This window comes from Monodon monoceros, unplaced genomic scaffold (genome assembly GCF_005190385.1).
Source record: "Monodon monoceros isolate NGI ecotype Baffin Bay Population unplaced genomic scaffold, NGI_Narwhal_1 Super_Scaffold_18, whole genome shotgun sequence".
NCBI classification, from domain to species: domain Eukaryota; kingdom Metazoa; phylum Chordata; class Mammalia; order Artiodactyla; family Monodontidae; genus Monodon; species Monodon monoceros.
This window is the reverse complement of record NW_021703774.1, coordinates 5,266,091-5,285,250: the sequence shown is the minus strand read 5'-3', so window position 1 is coordinate 5,285,250 and position 19,160 is coordinate 5,266,091. Positions and strand designations below refer to the sequence as shown.

General features: G+C 35.9%; 1 protein-coding gene across 3 annotated transcripts in view; it reads left to right on the top strand.

Annotated features, from left to right (window-relative positions):
- The window catches only part of LOC114898206 (complement factor H-like), a 118,362-nt gene that overhangs the window by 82,239 nt on the left and 16,963 nt on the right, over positions 1-19,160 (top strand). For 2 of the 3 annotated variants that reach the window (XM_029227345.1, XM_029227344.1), the window contains 6 exons: positions 2,569-2,778; positions 3,504-3,677; positions 4,381-4,557; positions 5,612-5,785; positions 8,839-9,021; positions 9,482-9,899. In XM_029227345.1, coding sequence (XP_029083178.1) covers positions 2,569-2,778; positions 3,504-3,677; positions 4,381-4,557; positions 5,612-5,785; positions 8,839-9,021; positions 9,482-9,690 — 1,127 coding nt within the window. In that variant the 3' untranslated portion in view covers positions 9,691-9,899. Of the gene's footprint in view, positions 1-2,568; positions 2,779-3,503; positions 3,678-4,380; positions 4,558-5,611; positions 5,786-8,838; positions 9,022-9,481; positions 9,900-19,160 lie in introns of those variants that run through there. The other variant, XM_029227346.1, reaches the window with a different exon arrangement.

The window sequence follows — 19,160 nt, the reverse complement described above, 5'->3', positions numbered from 1 at the left end:
TTTTCTCTTCTTCTTCTGGGATCCCTATAATTCAAATATTGGTGTGTTTAATGTTGCCCCAGAGATCTCTGAGACTATCCACAATTCTTTTCATTCTTTTGTCTTTATTCTGCTCTGCTGTAGTTATTTCCACCATTTTATCTTTCCAGGTCCCTTATCTGTTCTTCTGCTTCAGTTATTCTGCTATTGCTTCCTTCTAGAATATTTTTAATTTCAGTTATTGTGTTGTTCATCATTGTTTGTTTGCTCTTTAGTTCTTCTAGATCCTTGTTAAATGTTTCATATATTTTCTCCATTCTGTGTCCGAGATTTTGGATCATCTTTACTATCATTACTCTGAACTCTTTTTCAGGTAGGTTGCCTCTTTCGTCTTCATTTATTTGGTCTTGTAGGTTTTTACCTTCTCCTTCATCTGTAACATAACTTTTTGTCGTTTCTTTTTTTTTTTTTGATGGGTGGGGCTGTATTCCTGTCTAACTGGCTATTTGGCCTGAGGCATCCAGCACTGGAGTTTTCAGGTAGTTGGATAGAGCCAGGTCTTGGTGCCAAGATGAGGACCTCTGGGAGGCTTCATTCCTATTAATATTCCCTGGGGTCTGAGGTTCTCTGTTATCCAGAGTTTTGGACTCGGAGCTCCCACCACAGGAGCTTGGGCCCGACCTCTGGCCTGGGAACCAAGATTCTGCAAGCCATGTGGTAAGGCAAAAAAAAAAAAAAAAAAAGATAAAAGATAAAAGAAAGGAGCTGTACAATAACAAAGACTAAAAGACAAAATAAAATTAGAAAGATAAAAACTATATTAGGAAAAATAAAAATATAATTGAAACAACTGCAATAAAGTAAAACAAAACCACAACAGAAAAGGGGGGGGGAGGGGGCAGGGAACAAGCCAAAAGGAGCAGAACAATGACAAAGTATAAAGAATAAAATAAAATTAGAAAAGTAAAAGATTTATTAGAAAAAATAAAAATATAAATGGATCAACAACAAGGTAAAACAGAACCCCAATCTAAAAGAAGAAAAAAGAAAAAAAGATAAAAAAAGAAAGGAAGAAAAAAAGAAAAAACCTTGGCTATGGGGGGGTAGGTGTTTAGGCAGAGATGGAACTTAGGCAGGGGCGGGATTTAAGGTGGAGTGGAACCTAGGCAGGGAGGCTGACTTTTGAGCATGAGGCAGAGCCTAGGCCCAGGACCCATGCAGCCAGAAAAGGCCTTGGGGGTGGGGCCTAGGCGGGGCATCATTCAAGTGGAAGCAGAGAGACAGCAAGTCTAAAGGACTGCCTATGGAGTGTGGAGTTCCAGAGTTTGGAGGTAAGGCCCTGGTTGAGGGTGTGTGGGTGGGATTTAGGCCCAGCGTGGTTAGAGTGGGTCTCAGAGGGGGTCTCCAATTATAGAGGTAGGGCCCTTGATGGGGTGTAGGGGTGGGGCTTGGGCTCTGAGCCGCAGGAGGGAGGCTCCAAGGGCAGTGGATTAGGCCCAGGAGCCCAACAGGCTCCTCAGTGCCTAAGTGGACAGGGAAAGTTCTGGCTGCATTCCCTTCCATTCCTCTGTGTTCCCCCACGTCTCCCCCAGGGTCTCCCCCATTCCTGCTGGACCCCTGACTGTTGGTGGGTCTCGCTGGGTGTAGGAACTCCTCCTCTCCCCCAGCCGCCCTTCAAGGGTGCCAGTCCCAGAGGTCCAGACTTTACTTTTGCTCTCCCTTCCCACCCTCCCACTCGCTCAGGACCTCTGCAGCTGGAGGGGGCCTAGGTTGCCAGAGGATCAGTCCCGGGATCTCAGTAGCCTCCTGGAGGCCCAAGAGGGCAGGAGAAACCTGGCCACGCTCTCTTTTGATCCTCTGCCCTCCCAATGGTTCCCCAATTTCCCCCTTTGGGCAAGGGATCCCTTCCCCTCCCCGAGCCACCCCTCAGGGGTGCCAGTCCCAGTCCACCTCCACTTCTCCCCCCCCCTCATTCCCCCCATGACCCACATCCTACCTGGTTGCTGGGGGTTCCTCCTGTCCCCTTAGGTGTCCATGGTCCCCCAATGGTGCCTGGTAGGTGCCCTAATTGTGCGGAGACATGAATTCCACGTCCTCCTAGTCCACCATATTGACTCCTCTCCCTAACATACTATTATACCTCAAATATATTTCAGTAAAGATAAATTTAAAAAAAGGATGAAAGGGCATACTGAACAAGTGGATAGCAGCATAGTGTTTATGGAGACAAATACCTTGCAAGTTTCAAATATTTTTCAGCTTTAAAATTCTTTAACTTGTTCAGATTATTTTTATTTTTTATTTATTTATTATTTTTGCTGTACGCGGGCCTCTCACTGCTGTGGCCTCTCCCGTTGCGGAGCACAGGCTCTGGATGTGCAGGCTCAGCGGCCATGGCTCACGGGCCCAGCCGCTCCACGGCATGTGGGATCTTCCCAGACCGGGGCACAAACCCGCGTCTCCTGCATCGGCAGGCGGACTCTCAACCACTGCGCCACCAGGGAAGCCACAAATTATTCTTATTTTAATGTATTTTTAATTTAAACATTACACTTATACTTTACCCTTTGATCTCTGTTCTTCATGTAGAAAAACTTCCATGTTCTCAACCACCTCAAATAGACCATGGAACGATTAAATCATCTAGCTCTGCAGAAGAAAGGAGAGAAACATTTGAACCCAAGCTTTATGCACATGGCACCAAGTTAAGTTATACCTGTGAAGATGGTTTCAGTATATCTGAAGAAAATGTGATAACATGCCACATGGGAAAGTGGAGTTCTCCACCTCATTGTGTAGGTGAGGACAGCATGCAAACCAAAATTCTATTTTCAGTACCATTCTTTACTAATCAATTATCATCAAAGTCATGGAACAGAATCCTTTAGATTCCTAAATATATTAATTATTTATATATTTATAGGTCATTTATGTATTAATATATAATTTATATTTTTATACATTTAATCGATTTTTGTATATTCATTTTCTGTTAATTTCATCAGTTCAGTATAGAATCACTTTTAAATCTGGCACTTTCTTTTGTATTAACGCTGTATGTGTAAAAAAAGTAAACCTACCTATTCATATAGTTAAACCTATTTATATTCCTATTTATTCATATAAGTTGCAATGTATGCGTTGCCACCAAGTTTTTTCAAAAAAAACTTAACGTTCTTCCTACAATGTCTCTTTTAATGTCTTACAATATATAGTACTTTTCTTAAGGTGATGAAGTCTCAGTGTGTTCTCTTTTATTAATCATAATTGCTTAGAGATGCACTGATAGTCTCATTCATAAATATATTGGTATTTTTAGTTTCAAGTTCTTATTCAAGTGGACAGCTGGAAACACACCAGAATGGTGATTTTTGGGTGCATTTGTGCATTTCTCTGCAATGTGATGGAAGTTCCTGTAAAATCATTTATTGTTTTCAAGTAAAACTATGAAATATGGCAAGCAGTATATCAAATTAAATTTCAGAGTTAGTGAAACATGAAATCGTTCTTTCATTTATTCCTAGGACTTCCTTGTGGACTTCCACCTTTGATTCAGAATGGTGTTGTATCTAATGAGAAAGGCAGTTACCAAGATGGAGAAGAAGTTACATACGACTGTGATGAAGGTTTTGGGATCGATGGACCTGCATCTATAAGATGTTTAGGAGGAAAATGGTCCCTTCCACCGGAATGCATAAGTATAGTATATTTTATTTTATTCTGAGGCTGATAAATATCTTTAATTCAGGACATAAATGGCACAAGTATGAAACTAAGCTGTAATTCTAGAATTAAACAAGGTGTCTTTGGAAAGTTCTGGATTCTGGTAGAGAGTTAATAACCCTAGTAATGATAAAAGTTTGATTCATGAACTAAATTATCTCACTATCACATCATCTTGTGTACACTTTGGACATCCTCTGATACACATTCTCAGACTTCTGGTCTCTGTTCCTATAACACAGCTGGCCCCTGCTCATCAGTCTTATCAGCACTCAATTTACTGTTAATTTATCAGTTATTTCTTTATAATATACAATTTTCTAAGATATTTGACATAATTCAAGGGAACAGACTTTGACAGAAGCAAAAAAAAGAAACACATCCATAATGTAGGTGACCTGTGATGGGGAGAAATAATTTAAATGTGAGAAGTGTGGTCTCAAACATCAAAGGCATCCCTGTCTCTTTGAGTATCACCATTCCCATGTTATAGTTTTGATGAATATAGACACAATCAATGTAACTAAGTCAAGACTTCTAACATTTTAAGTTGGAAGAGAAATATTGTACAGTATTCATTGGTTTGATATGTATATATCTATTTTTCTAGAATATAATTATTGGCCACTATTATTTTTAAAGATGTACTAAACAAATACTTTTTTTCTTTATTTTCAGACACAGATTGTTTTAACGTACCCAGCTTTAATGATGCTGTACTCATAGACCAGAAGAAGAAATCGTATAGGTCAGGAGAACAGGTGGCTTTTAAATGTCTACCATCTTATCAATTGGATGGAGCCAATACTATACAGTGTATTAAGAGCAAATGGATAGGAAGGCCAGCATGCAGAGGTACTTTGGTAAATTTTAAAACTTTATTTATTAAAGTATCTTAAGTAACATAATACAGAAAAGTGCCTCTACCATCATAAAATGGACACAGATTATTTTCAGGCCAAGTCAAAGAAAGTTTATGCCTGAACATAAAAAGGGATGGAATTGTGTACTCAGTGCTCAGTCTTGTAGCCCAATAATTCTCAAAGCACAGCCCCTGACACAGCAGTCTTAGCATATTCTGGAAGATTATTAGACATGCAAGCACAGATTCACAGGCTCACTCACACTGGTTGTATCAAAAACTCTGGGGATGGAACCCTGAAACTGTTTTAAAGATTCCCAAGGGATTCTATGCACATTTCAGTTTAGGAACCATAGCTACAGTGTATTGTACTTTATATCCACCTGAATCTCACTGATGAATTACACATTACTCATTGTTGTATACTGAAGCATTTGCAAAAGTATATTATTAAAGAGCATTTTAATAAATACATACATTTATTTTTCTGTTAGTTTTCCAGATCTTTGTTTGGATCTTTTAATTAATCATCTTCTTTCAACTACGGTATTCTTCAAAGTATGCTAACTCTTGATCAAGTCTTTAAAGAAGTACCTAATGTGTTTATTTTTCTAAGGGCCTAATGTTACAGTTCATAAACAGGATGACTATAAACCGAATCCTGATGTCAAATGATCTTTTATTATGATTTTCTTATGGTTCATAAATTCATTTTGAATTTATATAATTTATAACACTTAATTTACTAAACTCAGAAAGAGACGTCCAGAAAAGCTTTCATTTTCACTGGCCTAAAAAATGTGTATCAACCTTCTAGTGAAGGATGGGGGAGAGATTTAAGATACAGAAGCTTAATTTGTACTAAAAAATATTGCTTTATCTCCTTATCCTCAAACTTACATGTGAGTTTATTAAAATTAGCAGTCTTTCATGACAGATTAACTCTTGATTTTAAATGACCATATGGAATATATGTGACATCCCACTTGGTAGCTTGCTGTTCATAATGATCATTATATTAGAGATACTATTTTTCTTTCTATCTAGATGCTTCCTGTGTGAATCCACCCAAAGTGGAAAATGCTATTATACAAAATGAGAGGTCTAGATATCAAAATGGTGAGAGCGTACTTTATGAATGCATCTGGCCTTATGACCCTTTTGGGGAGGTAGATGTGATATGTTTAAATGGAACTTGGACAAAAGCACCTCAGTGCAAAGGTAGAGTATCTTACACCGCCACCCCCCCAATTTTAGAGAATATATTAGGGACAAAATATGTTGATATAAATGTATAATGAAGTAGTTCTTATGGAATTTTTTTTGATGCAAATAAAATGAAGGTGCTTAAAATCCAGTTCTTTTGTGGACTGAATAAGTAATCTGACATATTTATTGTTTGAAAGAGTTGACCAGATTTGAACAGTTGGAATCTTGGAACATTTCTTATCTTAAATATTAAGACATTCAGTTACTTCCTGGTGAATAAATGTGTTAACGATACCATAAGTACATTTGACAGCCCAAGAAATTCCACTTTGAGACATGGAATATAGGCAGCCAGGGCCTGATCACAGAATGTGACTTAAATTTGGGCATGTTCAGCATATGGATGATATTTAAAGGTATGTTACTAGCTGAACTCATTCAGGGAATTAGTATACATATAAAAAAAGTAAGTCTGAGAACTTGGTCCTGGGACACTTCAGTGTTTAGAGTTCAGGAAGTAAGGGAATCCAAAAACTTCTAGTTTTTCAAGTTAACTTTTTCCTGGTATGTATTTTTTGCAGTCTTCCACTTGAACATGTTTAGAGTGATTTTCTTGTAGACAGCATACAGATGAATCTTGTTTATGTGTCCACCCTGCCACTTTCAGTCTTTCCACTGATATATTAAGGCTATTTACATTGAAAATATCTATTAACAAAATAGGGACAATGTCAGCAATTTTATTATTTGTTTTCTGTGTGTTTCCTCGGTTTCTCATCCCCATTTCCTTTTCTTGTCTTCCCTGTGGGTTTTTGAACATTATAAATAACTTACTTTTTATACATCTGCATTGCTTTGGAGTATATGTCTTGTCATGTTTTTATTAGCGGTTGCTCCAAGTATTAAGAGTCACATAAGCGGCTTATCACTCCCTACTTGTATTGACATTTTACCACTTCAGGTGAAATGTGGAAACCTTACTTCCATTTAGATTCTTTTTATCTCCCCACATTTCAACATAAGTGTCTTTAGTATTCTCTCTATATACATTGAGCAATGTTTCAAATGACATAATTTTACACCTAATTTAACAAAATCATTAGGGAAAAGATATTCTTATTATATTTACCCTTATTTTTAAAAATCAATTCCATTGTTTTTTCTTCCTTCCTAAAGTCTCAATCCCTTTTCTAGTTTCCTTTATATTTGAAGAATTGCTTTAGCAATTCTTTAGGTATAGGTCTGCTAGAGACAAGTTCTCTCAGTTTTCCTTTGTCTGGAAAGATTTTTCTTTCTCCCTTTAATCCTAAAATATATTTCACTCAATATAGAATTTGGGGTTGACAATTCTTTTCTTCCAGCACTGAAAAAATGATGTCACTTCTTTCTGGTTCTATGTTCATGGATGAAAATCCTACCAGTTTTTTAATCCCTTTTACATATAAGTATTGCATAATATCTATCTAGCTCTTTTGAGATTTTTTTCTTTTTCTTTAATTTCCAGAAATTTGATTTTGATGTATCTTGACATTGATTTCTTTGGGTTTATCCTGCTTGGAATTCACTTAGCTGTTTTATTATGTAGATTTGTGCCTTATGCCCTATTTCAGAAATTTTCAGCCATTATTTTTACATTTTTTTTTCATCTCATCCCCTTCCTTTTCATTTTCTGGGTCTCCAATCTTTTTCTATTTTCCCATGGGTTCCTGAAGCTCTGTCCATTTTCTTTTCAGTCTATTTTCAAAGTTAGTCTATAGTCAAGTTTATTTATCCTTCTGCCATCTGCAATGCATTATTGAGCCCATCCAGTGTGTTTTTTTAAAAAGTTATATTACTCTATTTTCCAGTTCTGTCAATTTGACTGGATTTTTAAAAACCATTGCCCAATAATTTCAATATGTATGTCATCTCAGTGTTTCTTCTTTTGATTGTTTTTTCTCTTTTGAGGTTTTCCTCATCCTTGGTATGATGAGTGATGATCAACTGTATTCTGGACATTTTGGGTATTATGTATTGAGATTAAGGATGTTATTGAAATCTTTTATTTATCAGACCTCCCTTACTGCCATGCAGGGTGCAAGTCCAGGGTTCCCACCTGGCCTCCACTGACTCCTGGAGAAAGGGGAGAGGTGTCTTCTTCCCTCACCATGTGGGTGGAAGTCTGGACTCCTCACTTGGCCCCTGCTGATCAAGGCGGGGATGGGTTGGTCTTAGGTTCTATGGTGTATTTCTAGAGAAAGTCAGGATTGTAAAAACTGTTTCTGTCTTACTATGCTGATCCTTTCCTGGGACTTTGCTTAAAGGGACCAAGTTCTTCTTGGGACTGATTTTTTTAAAATTTTCTTTCTGAACTTGCTATCATTTCTGGGTTGCAGTCTCAGTGGTCCATCCAGGATACAAAGAAGGGAAAAGGAAAACCCAAACAAGTCTCTGGAGTGTAATTCCTTGAATCCCAACGTCTCTAACCAGATATCTTCTCTACATCTTTCACAGTCTCCTGAGTTGGTTTATTATAATATGTTCAGGATTTTTAGTTAGCAGAAATAATACAGAGCAGATGCAATAAGCAGAAATATTTCTACCTCATCTTGTCCAGGAAAGGAAGACAGCATTCCCTCTCCCACTATTGAAATCTGTAATTCTTTGACTTTTATAAAAGCAGCTGTTGGGGCTGATGTTCATTTTGTAATAAAAATGAAAATCAATAAATATGACTAGAGATTCAATAGACACTGCTGTATGTTGTATACAAGGATATTTTTTTTATCTTAGTTATCCATTTGTCCAGCATATATTCACTAAGACAACATGTTTTAATACCAGAACATTGCAAAGCAGACATATTTGTTAATGTATTATGTGTACTTTCATGTGGAGTAAAAGTAGGGACTTAAAAATGTGCCTTTTCGTTTAAGTGTTTCAAATTTATTCAATAAATCATTTCTGTCATCAGAAATCAAAAGCCTGATTATTACATATTAGGCTACATTTTTATCTTTTTATTTTAAACTGTGGGGTTTCTTTTTCTTTTTTTTCTCTTTCAATAAATCAAACATATTTTTTAGACTCTCAAGGAAAATGTGGGCCTCCCCCACCAATAGACAACGGAGACATTACCTCATTCCCGGCACCAGTATATCCTCCAGGATCGAGAGTTGAGTACCAATGCCAGTCCTACTATGAACTTCAGGGAAACAGTTACATAGTATGTCAGAATGGAGAGTGGTCAGAACCACCAAAGTGCTTAGGTAAATATTTCAATCTTCTTGTGGATCCTGGGAAAATCGGTGTACTGAGTATGATGTTGAGCTGTTTATAATAGAATTTTCATGGATTAACTACCAACCATTCTGTTGCATGCTTGACTACCAACTAATAATATGTGTGGAAATAAATTTTGAAAATTTCCTGTTCAAGCAACAATAGCAACAAAAGATTCCTTAATGAAAGCTCTTCATATGATAACTGACATTATGAATCTTTGATTATAACATTTAATTATTACACTAAAAATAGTACCTCATTCTTACAACATTAACTGTTTAAAATGATGGAAACTACATACTGGATTTTCAATGAGTTGGTTTGTAAAAGGTTTTGAGAAGGAATTTTTGGACCAGAGCAAGAGATTCTACTTGAAAGCCTGAAATTCTGTGGAAAATATTTGTATACTACTTAACAGTTTATGTTTATTTTTTTTAACTTCAGATGCATGTGTAATTTCAGAAGAAATGATGAAAAAACATAACATACAATTAAAATGGAGAAGAGATAAAAAACTTTATTCTAAAACAGATGACACTGTTGAATTTATATGTAAAAGCGGATATTGTCCAAAGACACTTAGCTCTGCATTTCGAACAACCTGTCGGGAGGGAAAACTGGAATATCCTACTTGTCAAAAAAACTGTCGTTAAAGTGCAGTTGTAAAACTGAAATATGTACATGTATTCAGAATTTTTCATTATTATTCCAGTTCTCAGTTTCTTTTTATCAAGTATTGTTTAACTCATCTCTATTCATAAATCAGCTTCATGTTAAACATTATAGGGATGATGTAATTATAATCTTGGAGACCAACTAATCACTTCTTAAAAGCACCTCATTAAAACTTGGCAAACCAAAATGCTACGTGTCCTGTTGATAAAACATCCACGGCAAGAAATTAGATGCAATCACTTCAGTACCTCCTTTCATCCATCAGTTTCCTAACTTTCTAAAGATTTCTCCATAACTTCTGAGGTTTCCTAAGATTCTGTTTCAGAAGAAATGGGAAGAAATACTTGTCTCCATTTTCAAAATAACATCACTTTACAAACATGTAAAACACAAACTATGTAATACCTATATTAGTAATTACATGTAAGTAGTTATTTCTTACTTTTGCTCATCCGTCAATAGATAAATATACCAAAAAAAATGAAATACACGATCTTTTACAAGACGCCTATCTAGCACACATAATAATTCACATAAAGAGGAATTAGAGGACTTCCCTGGTGGCACAGTGGTTAAGAATCTGCCTGCCAATGCAGGGGACATGGATTCATGCCCTGGTCCAGGAAAATCCCACATGCCGCGGAGCAACTAAGCCCGTGTGCCACAACTAGTGAGCCTGCACTCTAGGGCCCACCAGCCACAACTACTGAGCCCACGTGCCACAACTACTGAAGCCCGTAAGCCTAGAGCCCGTGCTCCGCAACAAGAAAAGCCACCGCCACGAGAAGCCCACACACCACGACGAAGAGCAGCCCCCGTTCGCTGCAACTAGAGAAATCCCGCACGCAGCAACAAAGACCAAACACAGCCAAAAATAATAAATAACTAAATATATTTAAAGATACTACACTAAAATCAATAAAATAATAATATATTAAAAAAGATGAATTAGAATCAAATTGGCTGCATAACTATCATTATGATAGTTATGCAACCAATCACATGACATATAAGTGATTTAAAAAATCCAACATCAAGTATAAACACACATACACATATAAACACACTATGCCTTGAACACTGAATACATTTTTATAGAACAAATATTGGCAACAATTACAATAGAATATTAGAATATTTAGAATATTCTACAATAGAATATTCTACAATAGAATATTTAGAATAACTATAGTTGAATTTAGAGACAATAGGGGTAAAACGTGGTGTTTAAGTCCGTTTTACTTACCTCTTGTAAAATTTTCATTGTATATCACCTTTGCACCATAGCATGTTATTTTAAAATAAAGATATATACAAGGTAAGACAACATATAGTACATATAGTGTTGAGAACTATAGAGACCTCTTTGGTAATGATCTCCAGGTCTAATAACATTTTCATGATTTTGCTGGTATAGAGAGTTTTGGAAACTTTCAACCACAAGAGTCTGAACTGTGATCTTTAGGTTCATACATTTCAAACAGCATAGTTAGTTTAAATCAGTTGACTAGAAACATTATAAATTTCTAAAAATCATGAAAATTTTCACATGAAAATAGGGATATAAATAATTGAGCTAAAATATTTTAAGGTGATATCTTGTTACTCCATGTTGCATCAAATCAAGTGGCCTTCTTAGAATAGGAAGCATGGCTGTCACCATTGGAGCTAATTTATCTAAATCTGAATCACTGGTGACAGCTGTTTTTCTCATCCCTAAATTAAATTGTTACAGTTGGAAAGTTATCTTTGCTGTTAATGTTAACATTTGTGTATATACTATTTCTCCAAAATCTTCACCTAATGGTTGTAGAATCTATTTATGACACATGGCTACAATCGGTTATTTCACTGTTGACAAGAAAATCGTGATTTTAATGATAAATCTCATTTTTCTGCATTCATTCATTGTCATTCTGTGTACAGATGAGTGTTAATTTACAGACTCTGTTCACATTCAACTTTTACCTTAAAAGTTTTGGGAAATCTTTATTTTTGCCCATTAATTTCCAATTTTTGGAGGAAGGACTTGATGTAATTGTAACCTTCCATGGTGGCTTTAAGACTTTTTGCCTTTAAAAAAAATTGTTGTTTGTATCAGCATGGATTCCTACATTTTTATTTATTCAATTTATCACAATCAATTATACTCATTCTTTGAAGATAAAATGATCCAAATTTTGGCTAGTGAGTGCCTCTTGAAACTGGTTCTGATTGCTCCTGATCTATCCCCGTTGGTCTTTTGAGCATTTTTCTTCTTTTTAGCCCAACACTGATAATCCAGTCTCACTATATACCTCCCATGCCCAACACCAGTAATCATCTATATTTCCAAAAACGTCTGATTCTTTTTATTGAAGAGTTGTTTTAAGAACCCAAGAATTGTGTTACTCGTGCTAGATGGGAGTTTTCAACACTGCTGAGATGTCTTTTCTTCCAGGGTCTCTTGGTTGTCAGACCTTTGAAACAGAAATGAAATTTTTTCCCATAGTTGGATTTTTAAATATTTTTTGATTGAGGTATAATTGATTTACAGCGGTTTCAGGTGTACAACATAGTGATTCACAATTTTTAACTGTACTCTATAGTTATCAGAAAATATTGGCTATACTCCCTGTGTTGTACGATACGTCCTTGTAGCTTATATATTTTGTAGCTTATATATTTTATACATAATAGCTTAGCTTATATATTTTATAGATAACTTATATATTTTATACATAATATATTTTATACATAATACTTTGTACCTCTTGATCCCCTACCCCTATCTTGTCCCTCCCCCTTTCCCTCTCCCCGCTGGTAACCACTTGTTTGTTCTCTATACCTGTGAATCTCTTTCTGTTACTATTCACTAGTTTGCTATATTTTTTAGATTCCACACATAAGTGATATCATACTTTGTCTTTCTCTGTACGACAAATTTCACTCAGAATAGTACCCCCCAAGTCCATCCATGTTGTTGCAAATGGCAAAATTTTATACTTTTTTATGGCTGACTTGTTCCAATGTGTGTGTGTGTTTATATGTGTCTATATATACACATATATACATAGGCAGTGTGGTGGGTTTAGGTAAACCTAGTTGGGTATAAAGATAAGAAAACAATCATACTGGGTTTTTCTTTCAGTGTCATCCTGGCTATTGCAGGTAAGCTAGGGAAGAGAAGATTTAACTTTGGGTCACATTCATCTAATTCATCTGTTTACATTGAGGGAGGAGTATGCATTTCCAAGCTGAGATGGCTTTTGAATAATCTTATTTGAAGGATGTATTTCTAAAGAAGTAGAAAAAGAGCTGTGCAGTATAACTTGTTTCCCATGTATCTAGTGTGCAGGGGTGGGAGGTATAAAAGTGGAATTGTTTTACAATTGCACCAATATTTCAGAAAGAACAAGAACAATAACACAAAGTATTTTTTTTTAATTTCAGTGAAATGTCATAATTTTCTAAGGTAAATATTAACTAGGGACTTTACAGTTACAAATAAAAGCCACTAAAAATTTCTTTAGTCTTTTCCCAATTGTACTGAGATGTCTAGCACTTTTGGAAAACACATATTTAATAATATATGTATCTATAGATATGTAGTTCTAGAAGATGAAAACGATAAAATGAAAATATTATTAGTTGAGGTACTAGAGAATAGACTGTGTATCTGGCAAGTTAAATAAGTGAGAGAGGAGAATCTAGTTATATTTCGTGAGTCTGCAATGTGAAACACCCTGGGAAAAATGACTCCATGGAAGATGGCAAATCTGGAACAAAGAGTAAAGAAAGAATGTAAAGGAGGAACCAGAACAATAAGAGCACAAAGTTTTTTTTTAAGTTTCAGTGAAAGGTCATAATTTTCTAAGCTGAATATTAACTAGGGACTTACCTGGTGGTCCACTGGTTAAGACTCAGCACTTCCACTGCAGGGGGTGCCAGTTGGAGCCCTGGTCTGGGAAATAATATCCTACATGTTGGGTGGCCAAAACAAAAATACAAAAATTTTAAAAATTAAAACTAAAGAAAGCATTTTCTGCTAAGGTATATTATTAAAAAATTAGACTAATGTATAGATTAATCTCATTCCATGCAAATGTGACAATCTTTCTCAACAAACCTCAGACTGGATAATGAACACATCCTACACAAATTCAATTCTCTTGGGGGAAAAGTCGCCTTATCCTTATATAAAAATATGAATGATGAATGATATATCCCAGGTCTAACAGCTATAAATCAATTTAGATATATACTAATGCCTTATGAGATATCAAACTATTAAATCCATCAAGAAAAATTAATATAAGGTCATTTATTAATTATGAAAACCTATAGAATAAAAATAAAATGATTTCACCATCACTCTTAAAAATAAATTTTTAATTGAGTAATTCACAAACATGAAATTAAAAAACAAAACTCAGAATACCATATTTTAAGAGGTTGATATAAAATTTGTATAAAAAATGTAGTACACAGATTGACAGAACAAACTCCAAGTGCAGGTTTTTAAATTTTGAGGTTTGGTATATGTAGTTTTTCTATAATAAAAATAGATTACTTTAAGGGTTACATAATTATTTTAATTTAAATAGAAATCATAGCGCTAAGAAGTATATATTCAACATCTGAAAAAACAAATCCGATATTACTCAGGTATAATTTACATACAATGAAGCTTACACTTTTTTTTTTTTAACATCTTTATTGGAGTATAATTGCTTGAAAATGGTGGGTTAGTTTCTGCTTTATAACAAAGTGAATCAGCTATACATACACATATATCCCCAAATCTCTTCCCTCTTGCGTCTCCCTCCCTCCCACCCTCCCTATCCCACCCCTCTAGGTGGCCACAAAGCACCAAGATGATCTCCCTGTGCTATGCAGCTGCTTCCCACTAGCTATCTATTTTACATTTGGCAGTGTATATATGTCCATATATGTCCACTCTCTCACTTTATCCCAGCTTACCCTTCCTCCTCCCCATGTCCTCAAGTCCATTCTTTAGTAGGTCTGCGCCTTTATTCCTGTCTTGCCCCTAGGCTCTTCATGACCATTTTTTTCTTTTTTTTTTTAGATTTCATATATATGTATTAGCATACAGTATTTTTCTCCTTCTGACTTACTTCACTCTGTATGACAGACTCTAGATCCATCCACCTCACTACAAATAATTCAATTTCGCTTCTTTTTATGGCTGAGTAATATTCCATTGTATATATGTTCCACATCTTCCTTATCCATTCATCTGTTGATGGACACTTAGGTTGCTTCCATGTCCTGGCTATTGTAAATAGAGCTGCAATGAACATTGTGGTACATGACTCTTTTTGAATTATGGTTTTCTCAGGGCATATACCCAGTAGTGGGATTGCTGTGTCTTATGGTAGTTCTATTTTTAGTTTTTTAAGGAACCTCCATACCGTTCTCCATAGTGGCTGTATCCATTTACATTCCCACCAACAGTGCAAGAGAGTGCCCTTTTCTCCACACCCTCTCCAGCATTTATTGTTTGTAGATTTTTTGATGATGGCCATTCTGACTGGTGTGAGATGATATCTCATTGTAGTTTTGAGTTGCATTTCTCTAATGATTAATGATGTTGAGCATCCTATCATTTGTTTGTTGGCAATCTGTATATCTTCTTTGGAGAAATGTCTATTTAGATCTTCTGCCCATTTTTGGATTGGGTTGTTTGTTTTATTGATATTGAGCTGCATGTGCTGCTTGTAAATTTTGGAGATTAATCCTTTGTCAGTTGCTTCATTTGCGAATTTTTTCTCCCATTTGGAGTGTTGTCTTTTCATATTCTTTATGGTTTCCTTTGCTGTGCAAAAGCTTTGAAGTTTCATTAGGTCCCATTTGTTTATTTTTGTTTTTATTTCCATTTCTCCGGGAGGTGGGTAAAAAAGATCTTGCTGTGATTTATGTCAAAGAGTGTTCTGCCTATGTTTTCCTCTAAGAGTTTGATAGTATCTGATCTTACATTTAGGTCTTTAATCCATTTTGAGTTTATTTTTGTGTATGGTGTTAGGATGTGTTCTAATTTCATTCCTCTACATGTAGCTTTCCAGTTTTCCCAGCACCACTTATTGAAGAGGCTGTCTTTTCTCCATTGTATACTCTTGCCTCCTTTATAAAAACTAAGGTGACCATATGTGCGTGGATTTATCTCTGGGCTTTCTATCCTGTTCCATTGATCTATATTTCTGTTTTTGTGCCAGTACCATACTGTCTTGATTACTGTAGCTTTGTAGTATCATCTGGACTCAGTGAGCCTGATTCCTCCAGCTCCGTTTTTCATTCTCAAGATTGCTTTGGCTATTCGGGGTCTTTTCTGTTTCCATACAAATTTTGAAATTTTTTGTCCTAGTTCTGTGAAAAATAACAGTGGGAGTATTTTTGTTTGTTTCTTGTTTTGTTTTGTTTTTTGCGATATGCGGGCCTCTCACTGTTGTGGCCTCTCCCGTTGTGGAGCACAGGCTTCGGATGCCCAGGCTCAGCGGCCATGGCTCACAGGTCCAGCTGCTCCACGGCATGTGGGATCTTCCCAGACCGGGGCACGAACCCATGTCCCCTGCCTCAGCAGGCGGACTCTCAACCACTGCACCACCAGGGAAGCCCGCCAGTGGTAGTTTGATAGGGATTGCATTGAATCTGTAGATTGCTTTGGGTAGTAGAGTCATTTTCACAATGTTGATTCTTCCAATCCAAGGACATGGTCTATCTCTCCACCTGTTTGTATCATTTTTAATTTCTTTCATCAGTGTCTTATAGTTTTCTGCCTACAGGTCTTTTGTCTCCTTAGATAGGTTTATTCCTAGGTATTTTATTCTTTTTGTTGCAGTGGTAAATTGGAGTGTTTTCTTAATTTCACTTTCAGATTTTTCATCATTAGTGTGTAAGAATGAAAGAGATTTCTGCGCATTCATTTTGTATCCTGCTACCTTATCAAATTCATTGATTAGCTCTGGTAGCTTTTTGGTGGCATCTTTAGGATTGTTTATATATAGTACCATGTCATTTGCAAACCATGACAGTTTTACTTCTTCTTTTCCGATTTGGATTCCTTTTATTTCTTTTCCTTCTCTGATTGCTGTGGCTAAAACTTCCAAAACAATGTTGAATAATAGTGGTGACAGTTGGCAACCTTGTGTTGTTCCTGATTTTATTTGAAATGGTTTTAGTTTTTCAACATTGAGGACGATGTTGGCTGTGGGTTTGTCATAATGTCCTTTATTTTATTGAGGTAAGTTCCCTCTATGCCTACTTTCTGTAGGGTTTTTATCATAAGTGTGTGTTGAATTTTGTAGAAAGCTTTTTTCTACATCTATTGTGATGATCATATGGTTTTTCTCCTTCAATTTGTGAATATGGTGTATCACATTGATTGATTAGCGTATACTGAAGAATCCTTGCATTCCTCAGATAAACCCCACTTGATCATGGTGTGTGATTCTTTTAATGTGCTGTTGCATTCTCTTTGCTAGTATTTTGTTGAGGATTTTTGCATCTATGTTCATCAGTGATATTGGCCTGTAGTTTTCTTTCTTTGTGACATTTTTGTCTGGTTTTGGTATCAGAGTGATGGTGGCCTCGTAGAATGAGTTTGGGAGTGTTCCTCCCTCTGCTATATTATGGAAGAGTTTGAGAAGGGTAGGTGTTAGCTCTTCTCTAAATGTTGGATAGAATTATCCTGTGAAGCCATCTGGTCCTGGGCTTTTGTTTGTTGGAAGATTTTTAATCACAGTTTCAATTTCATTGCTTGTGATTGGTCTGTTTATATTTTCTGCTTCTTCTTGGTTCAGTCTCAGAAGGCTGTGCTTTTCTAAGAATTTGTCTGTTTATTCCAGGTTGTCCATTTTATTGGCATATGGTTGTTTGTAGTCATCTCTCAGGATCCTTTGTATTTCTGCAGTGTCAGTTGTTATTTCTCCTTTTTCATTTCTACTTCTGTTGATTTGTGTCTTCCTTTTTTTCTTGATGAGTCTGGTTAATGGTTTATCAATTTTGTTTATCTTCTCATAGAACCAGCTTTTAGTTTTATCAATCTTTGCTATCACTTCCTTAATTTCTTTTTCATTTATTTCTGCTCTGATATTTATGATTTCTTTCCTTCTGCTAACTTAGGGGTTTTTTGTTCTTCTTTCTCTAATTGCTATAGGTGTAAGGTTAGGTTGTTTATTTGAGATGTTTCTTGATTCTTAAGGTACGATCGTATTGCCATAAACTTCCCTCTTAGGACTGCTCTTGCTGGATCACATAGGTTTTGGGTCGTCATCATTTCATTGTCATTTGTTTCTAGGTATTTTTTGATTTCCTCTTTGATTTCCTCAATGATCTCTTGGTTATGAAATAGTGTATTGTTTAGCCCCCATATGTTTGTATTTTTTACAGATTTTTTCCTGTAATTGATATCTAGTCTCATAGCATTGTGGTTGGAAAAGATACTTGATATGATTTCAATTTTCTTAAATGTACCAAGGCTTGATTTGTGACCCAGGATATGATCTATCCTGGAGAATGTTCCATGAGCACTTGAGAAGAAATTGTATTGTATTGTATTGTTTTTGCATGGAATGTCCTATAAATATCAATTAAGTCCATCTTGTTTAATGTATCATTTAAAGCTTGTGTTTCCTTATTTATTTTCATTTTGGATGATCTGTCCATTGGTGAAAGTGGGGTGTTAAAGTACCCTACTATGATTGTGTTACTGTCGATTTCCCCTTTTATGGCTGTTAGTATTTGCCTTACGTATTGAGGTGCTCCTATGTTAGGTGTGTAAATATTTACAATTGCTGTATCTTCTTCTTGGATTGATCCCTTGATCATTATGTAGTGTCCTTCTTTGTCTCTTGTAATTGTCTTTGTTTTAAAGTCTATTTTGTCTGATATGAGAATTGCTACTCCAGCTTTCTTTTGATTTCCATTTGCATGGAATATCTTTTTCCATCCCCTCACTTTCAGTCTATATGTGTCCCTAGGTATGAAGTAGGTCTCTTGTAGACAGCATATATATGGGTCTTGTTTTTGTATCCATTCAGCAAGCCTGTGTCTTTTGTTTGGAGCATTTAATCCATTCACGTTTAAGGTAATTATCGATATGTATGTTCCTATTACCATTTTCTTAATTGGTTTGGGTTTGTTATTGTACGTTTTTTCCTTCTCTTGTGTTTCCTGCCTAGAGAAGTTCCTTTAGCATTTGTTGTAAAGCTGGTTTGGTGGTGCTGAATTCTCTTAGATTTTGCTTGTCTGTAAAGGTTTTAATTTCTCCGTCAATTCTGAATGAGATTTTTGCTGGGTAGAGTAATCTTGGTTGTAGGTTTTTCCCCTTTCCTCACTTTAAATATATCCTGCCACTCCCTTCTGCCTTGCAGAGTGTCTGCTGAAAGATTAGCTCTTAACCTTATGGGGATTCCCTTCTATGTTATTTGTTGTTTTTCCCTTGCTGCTT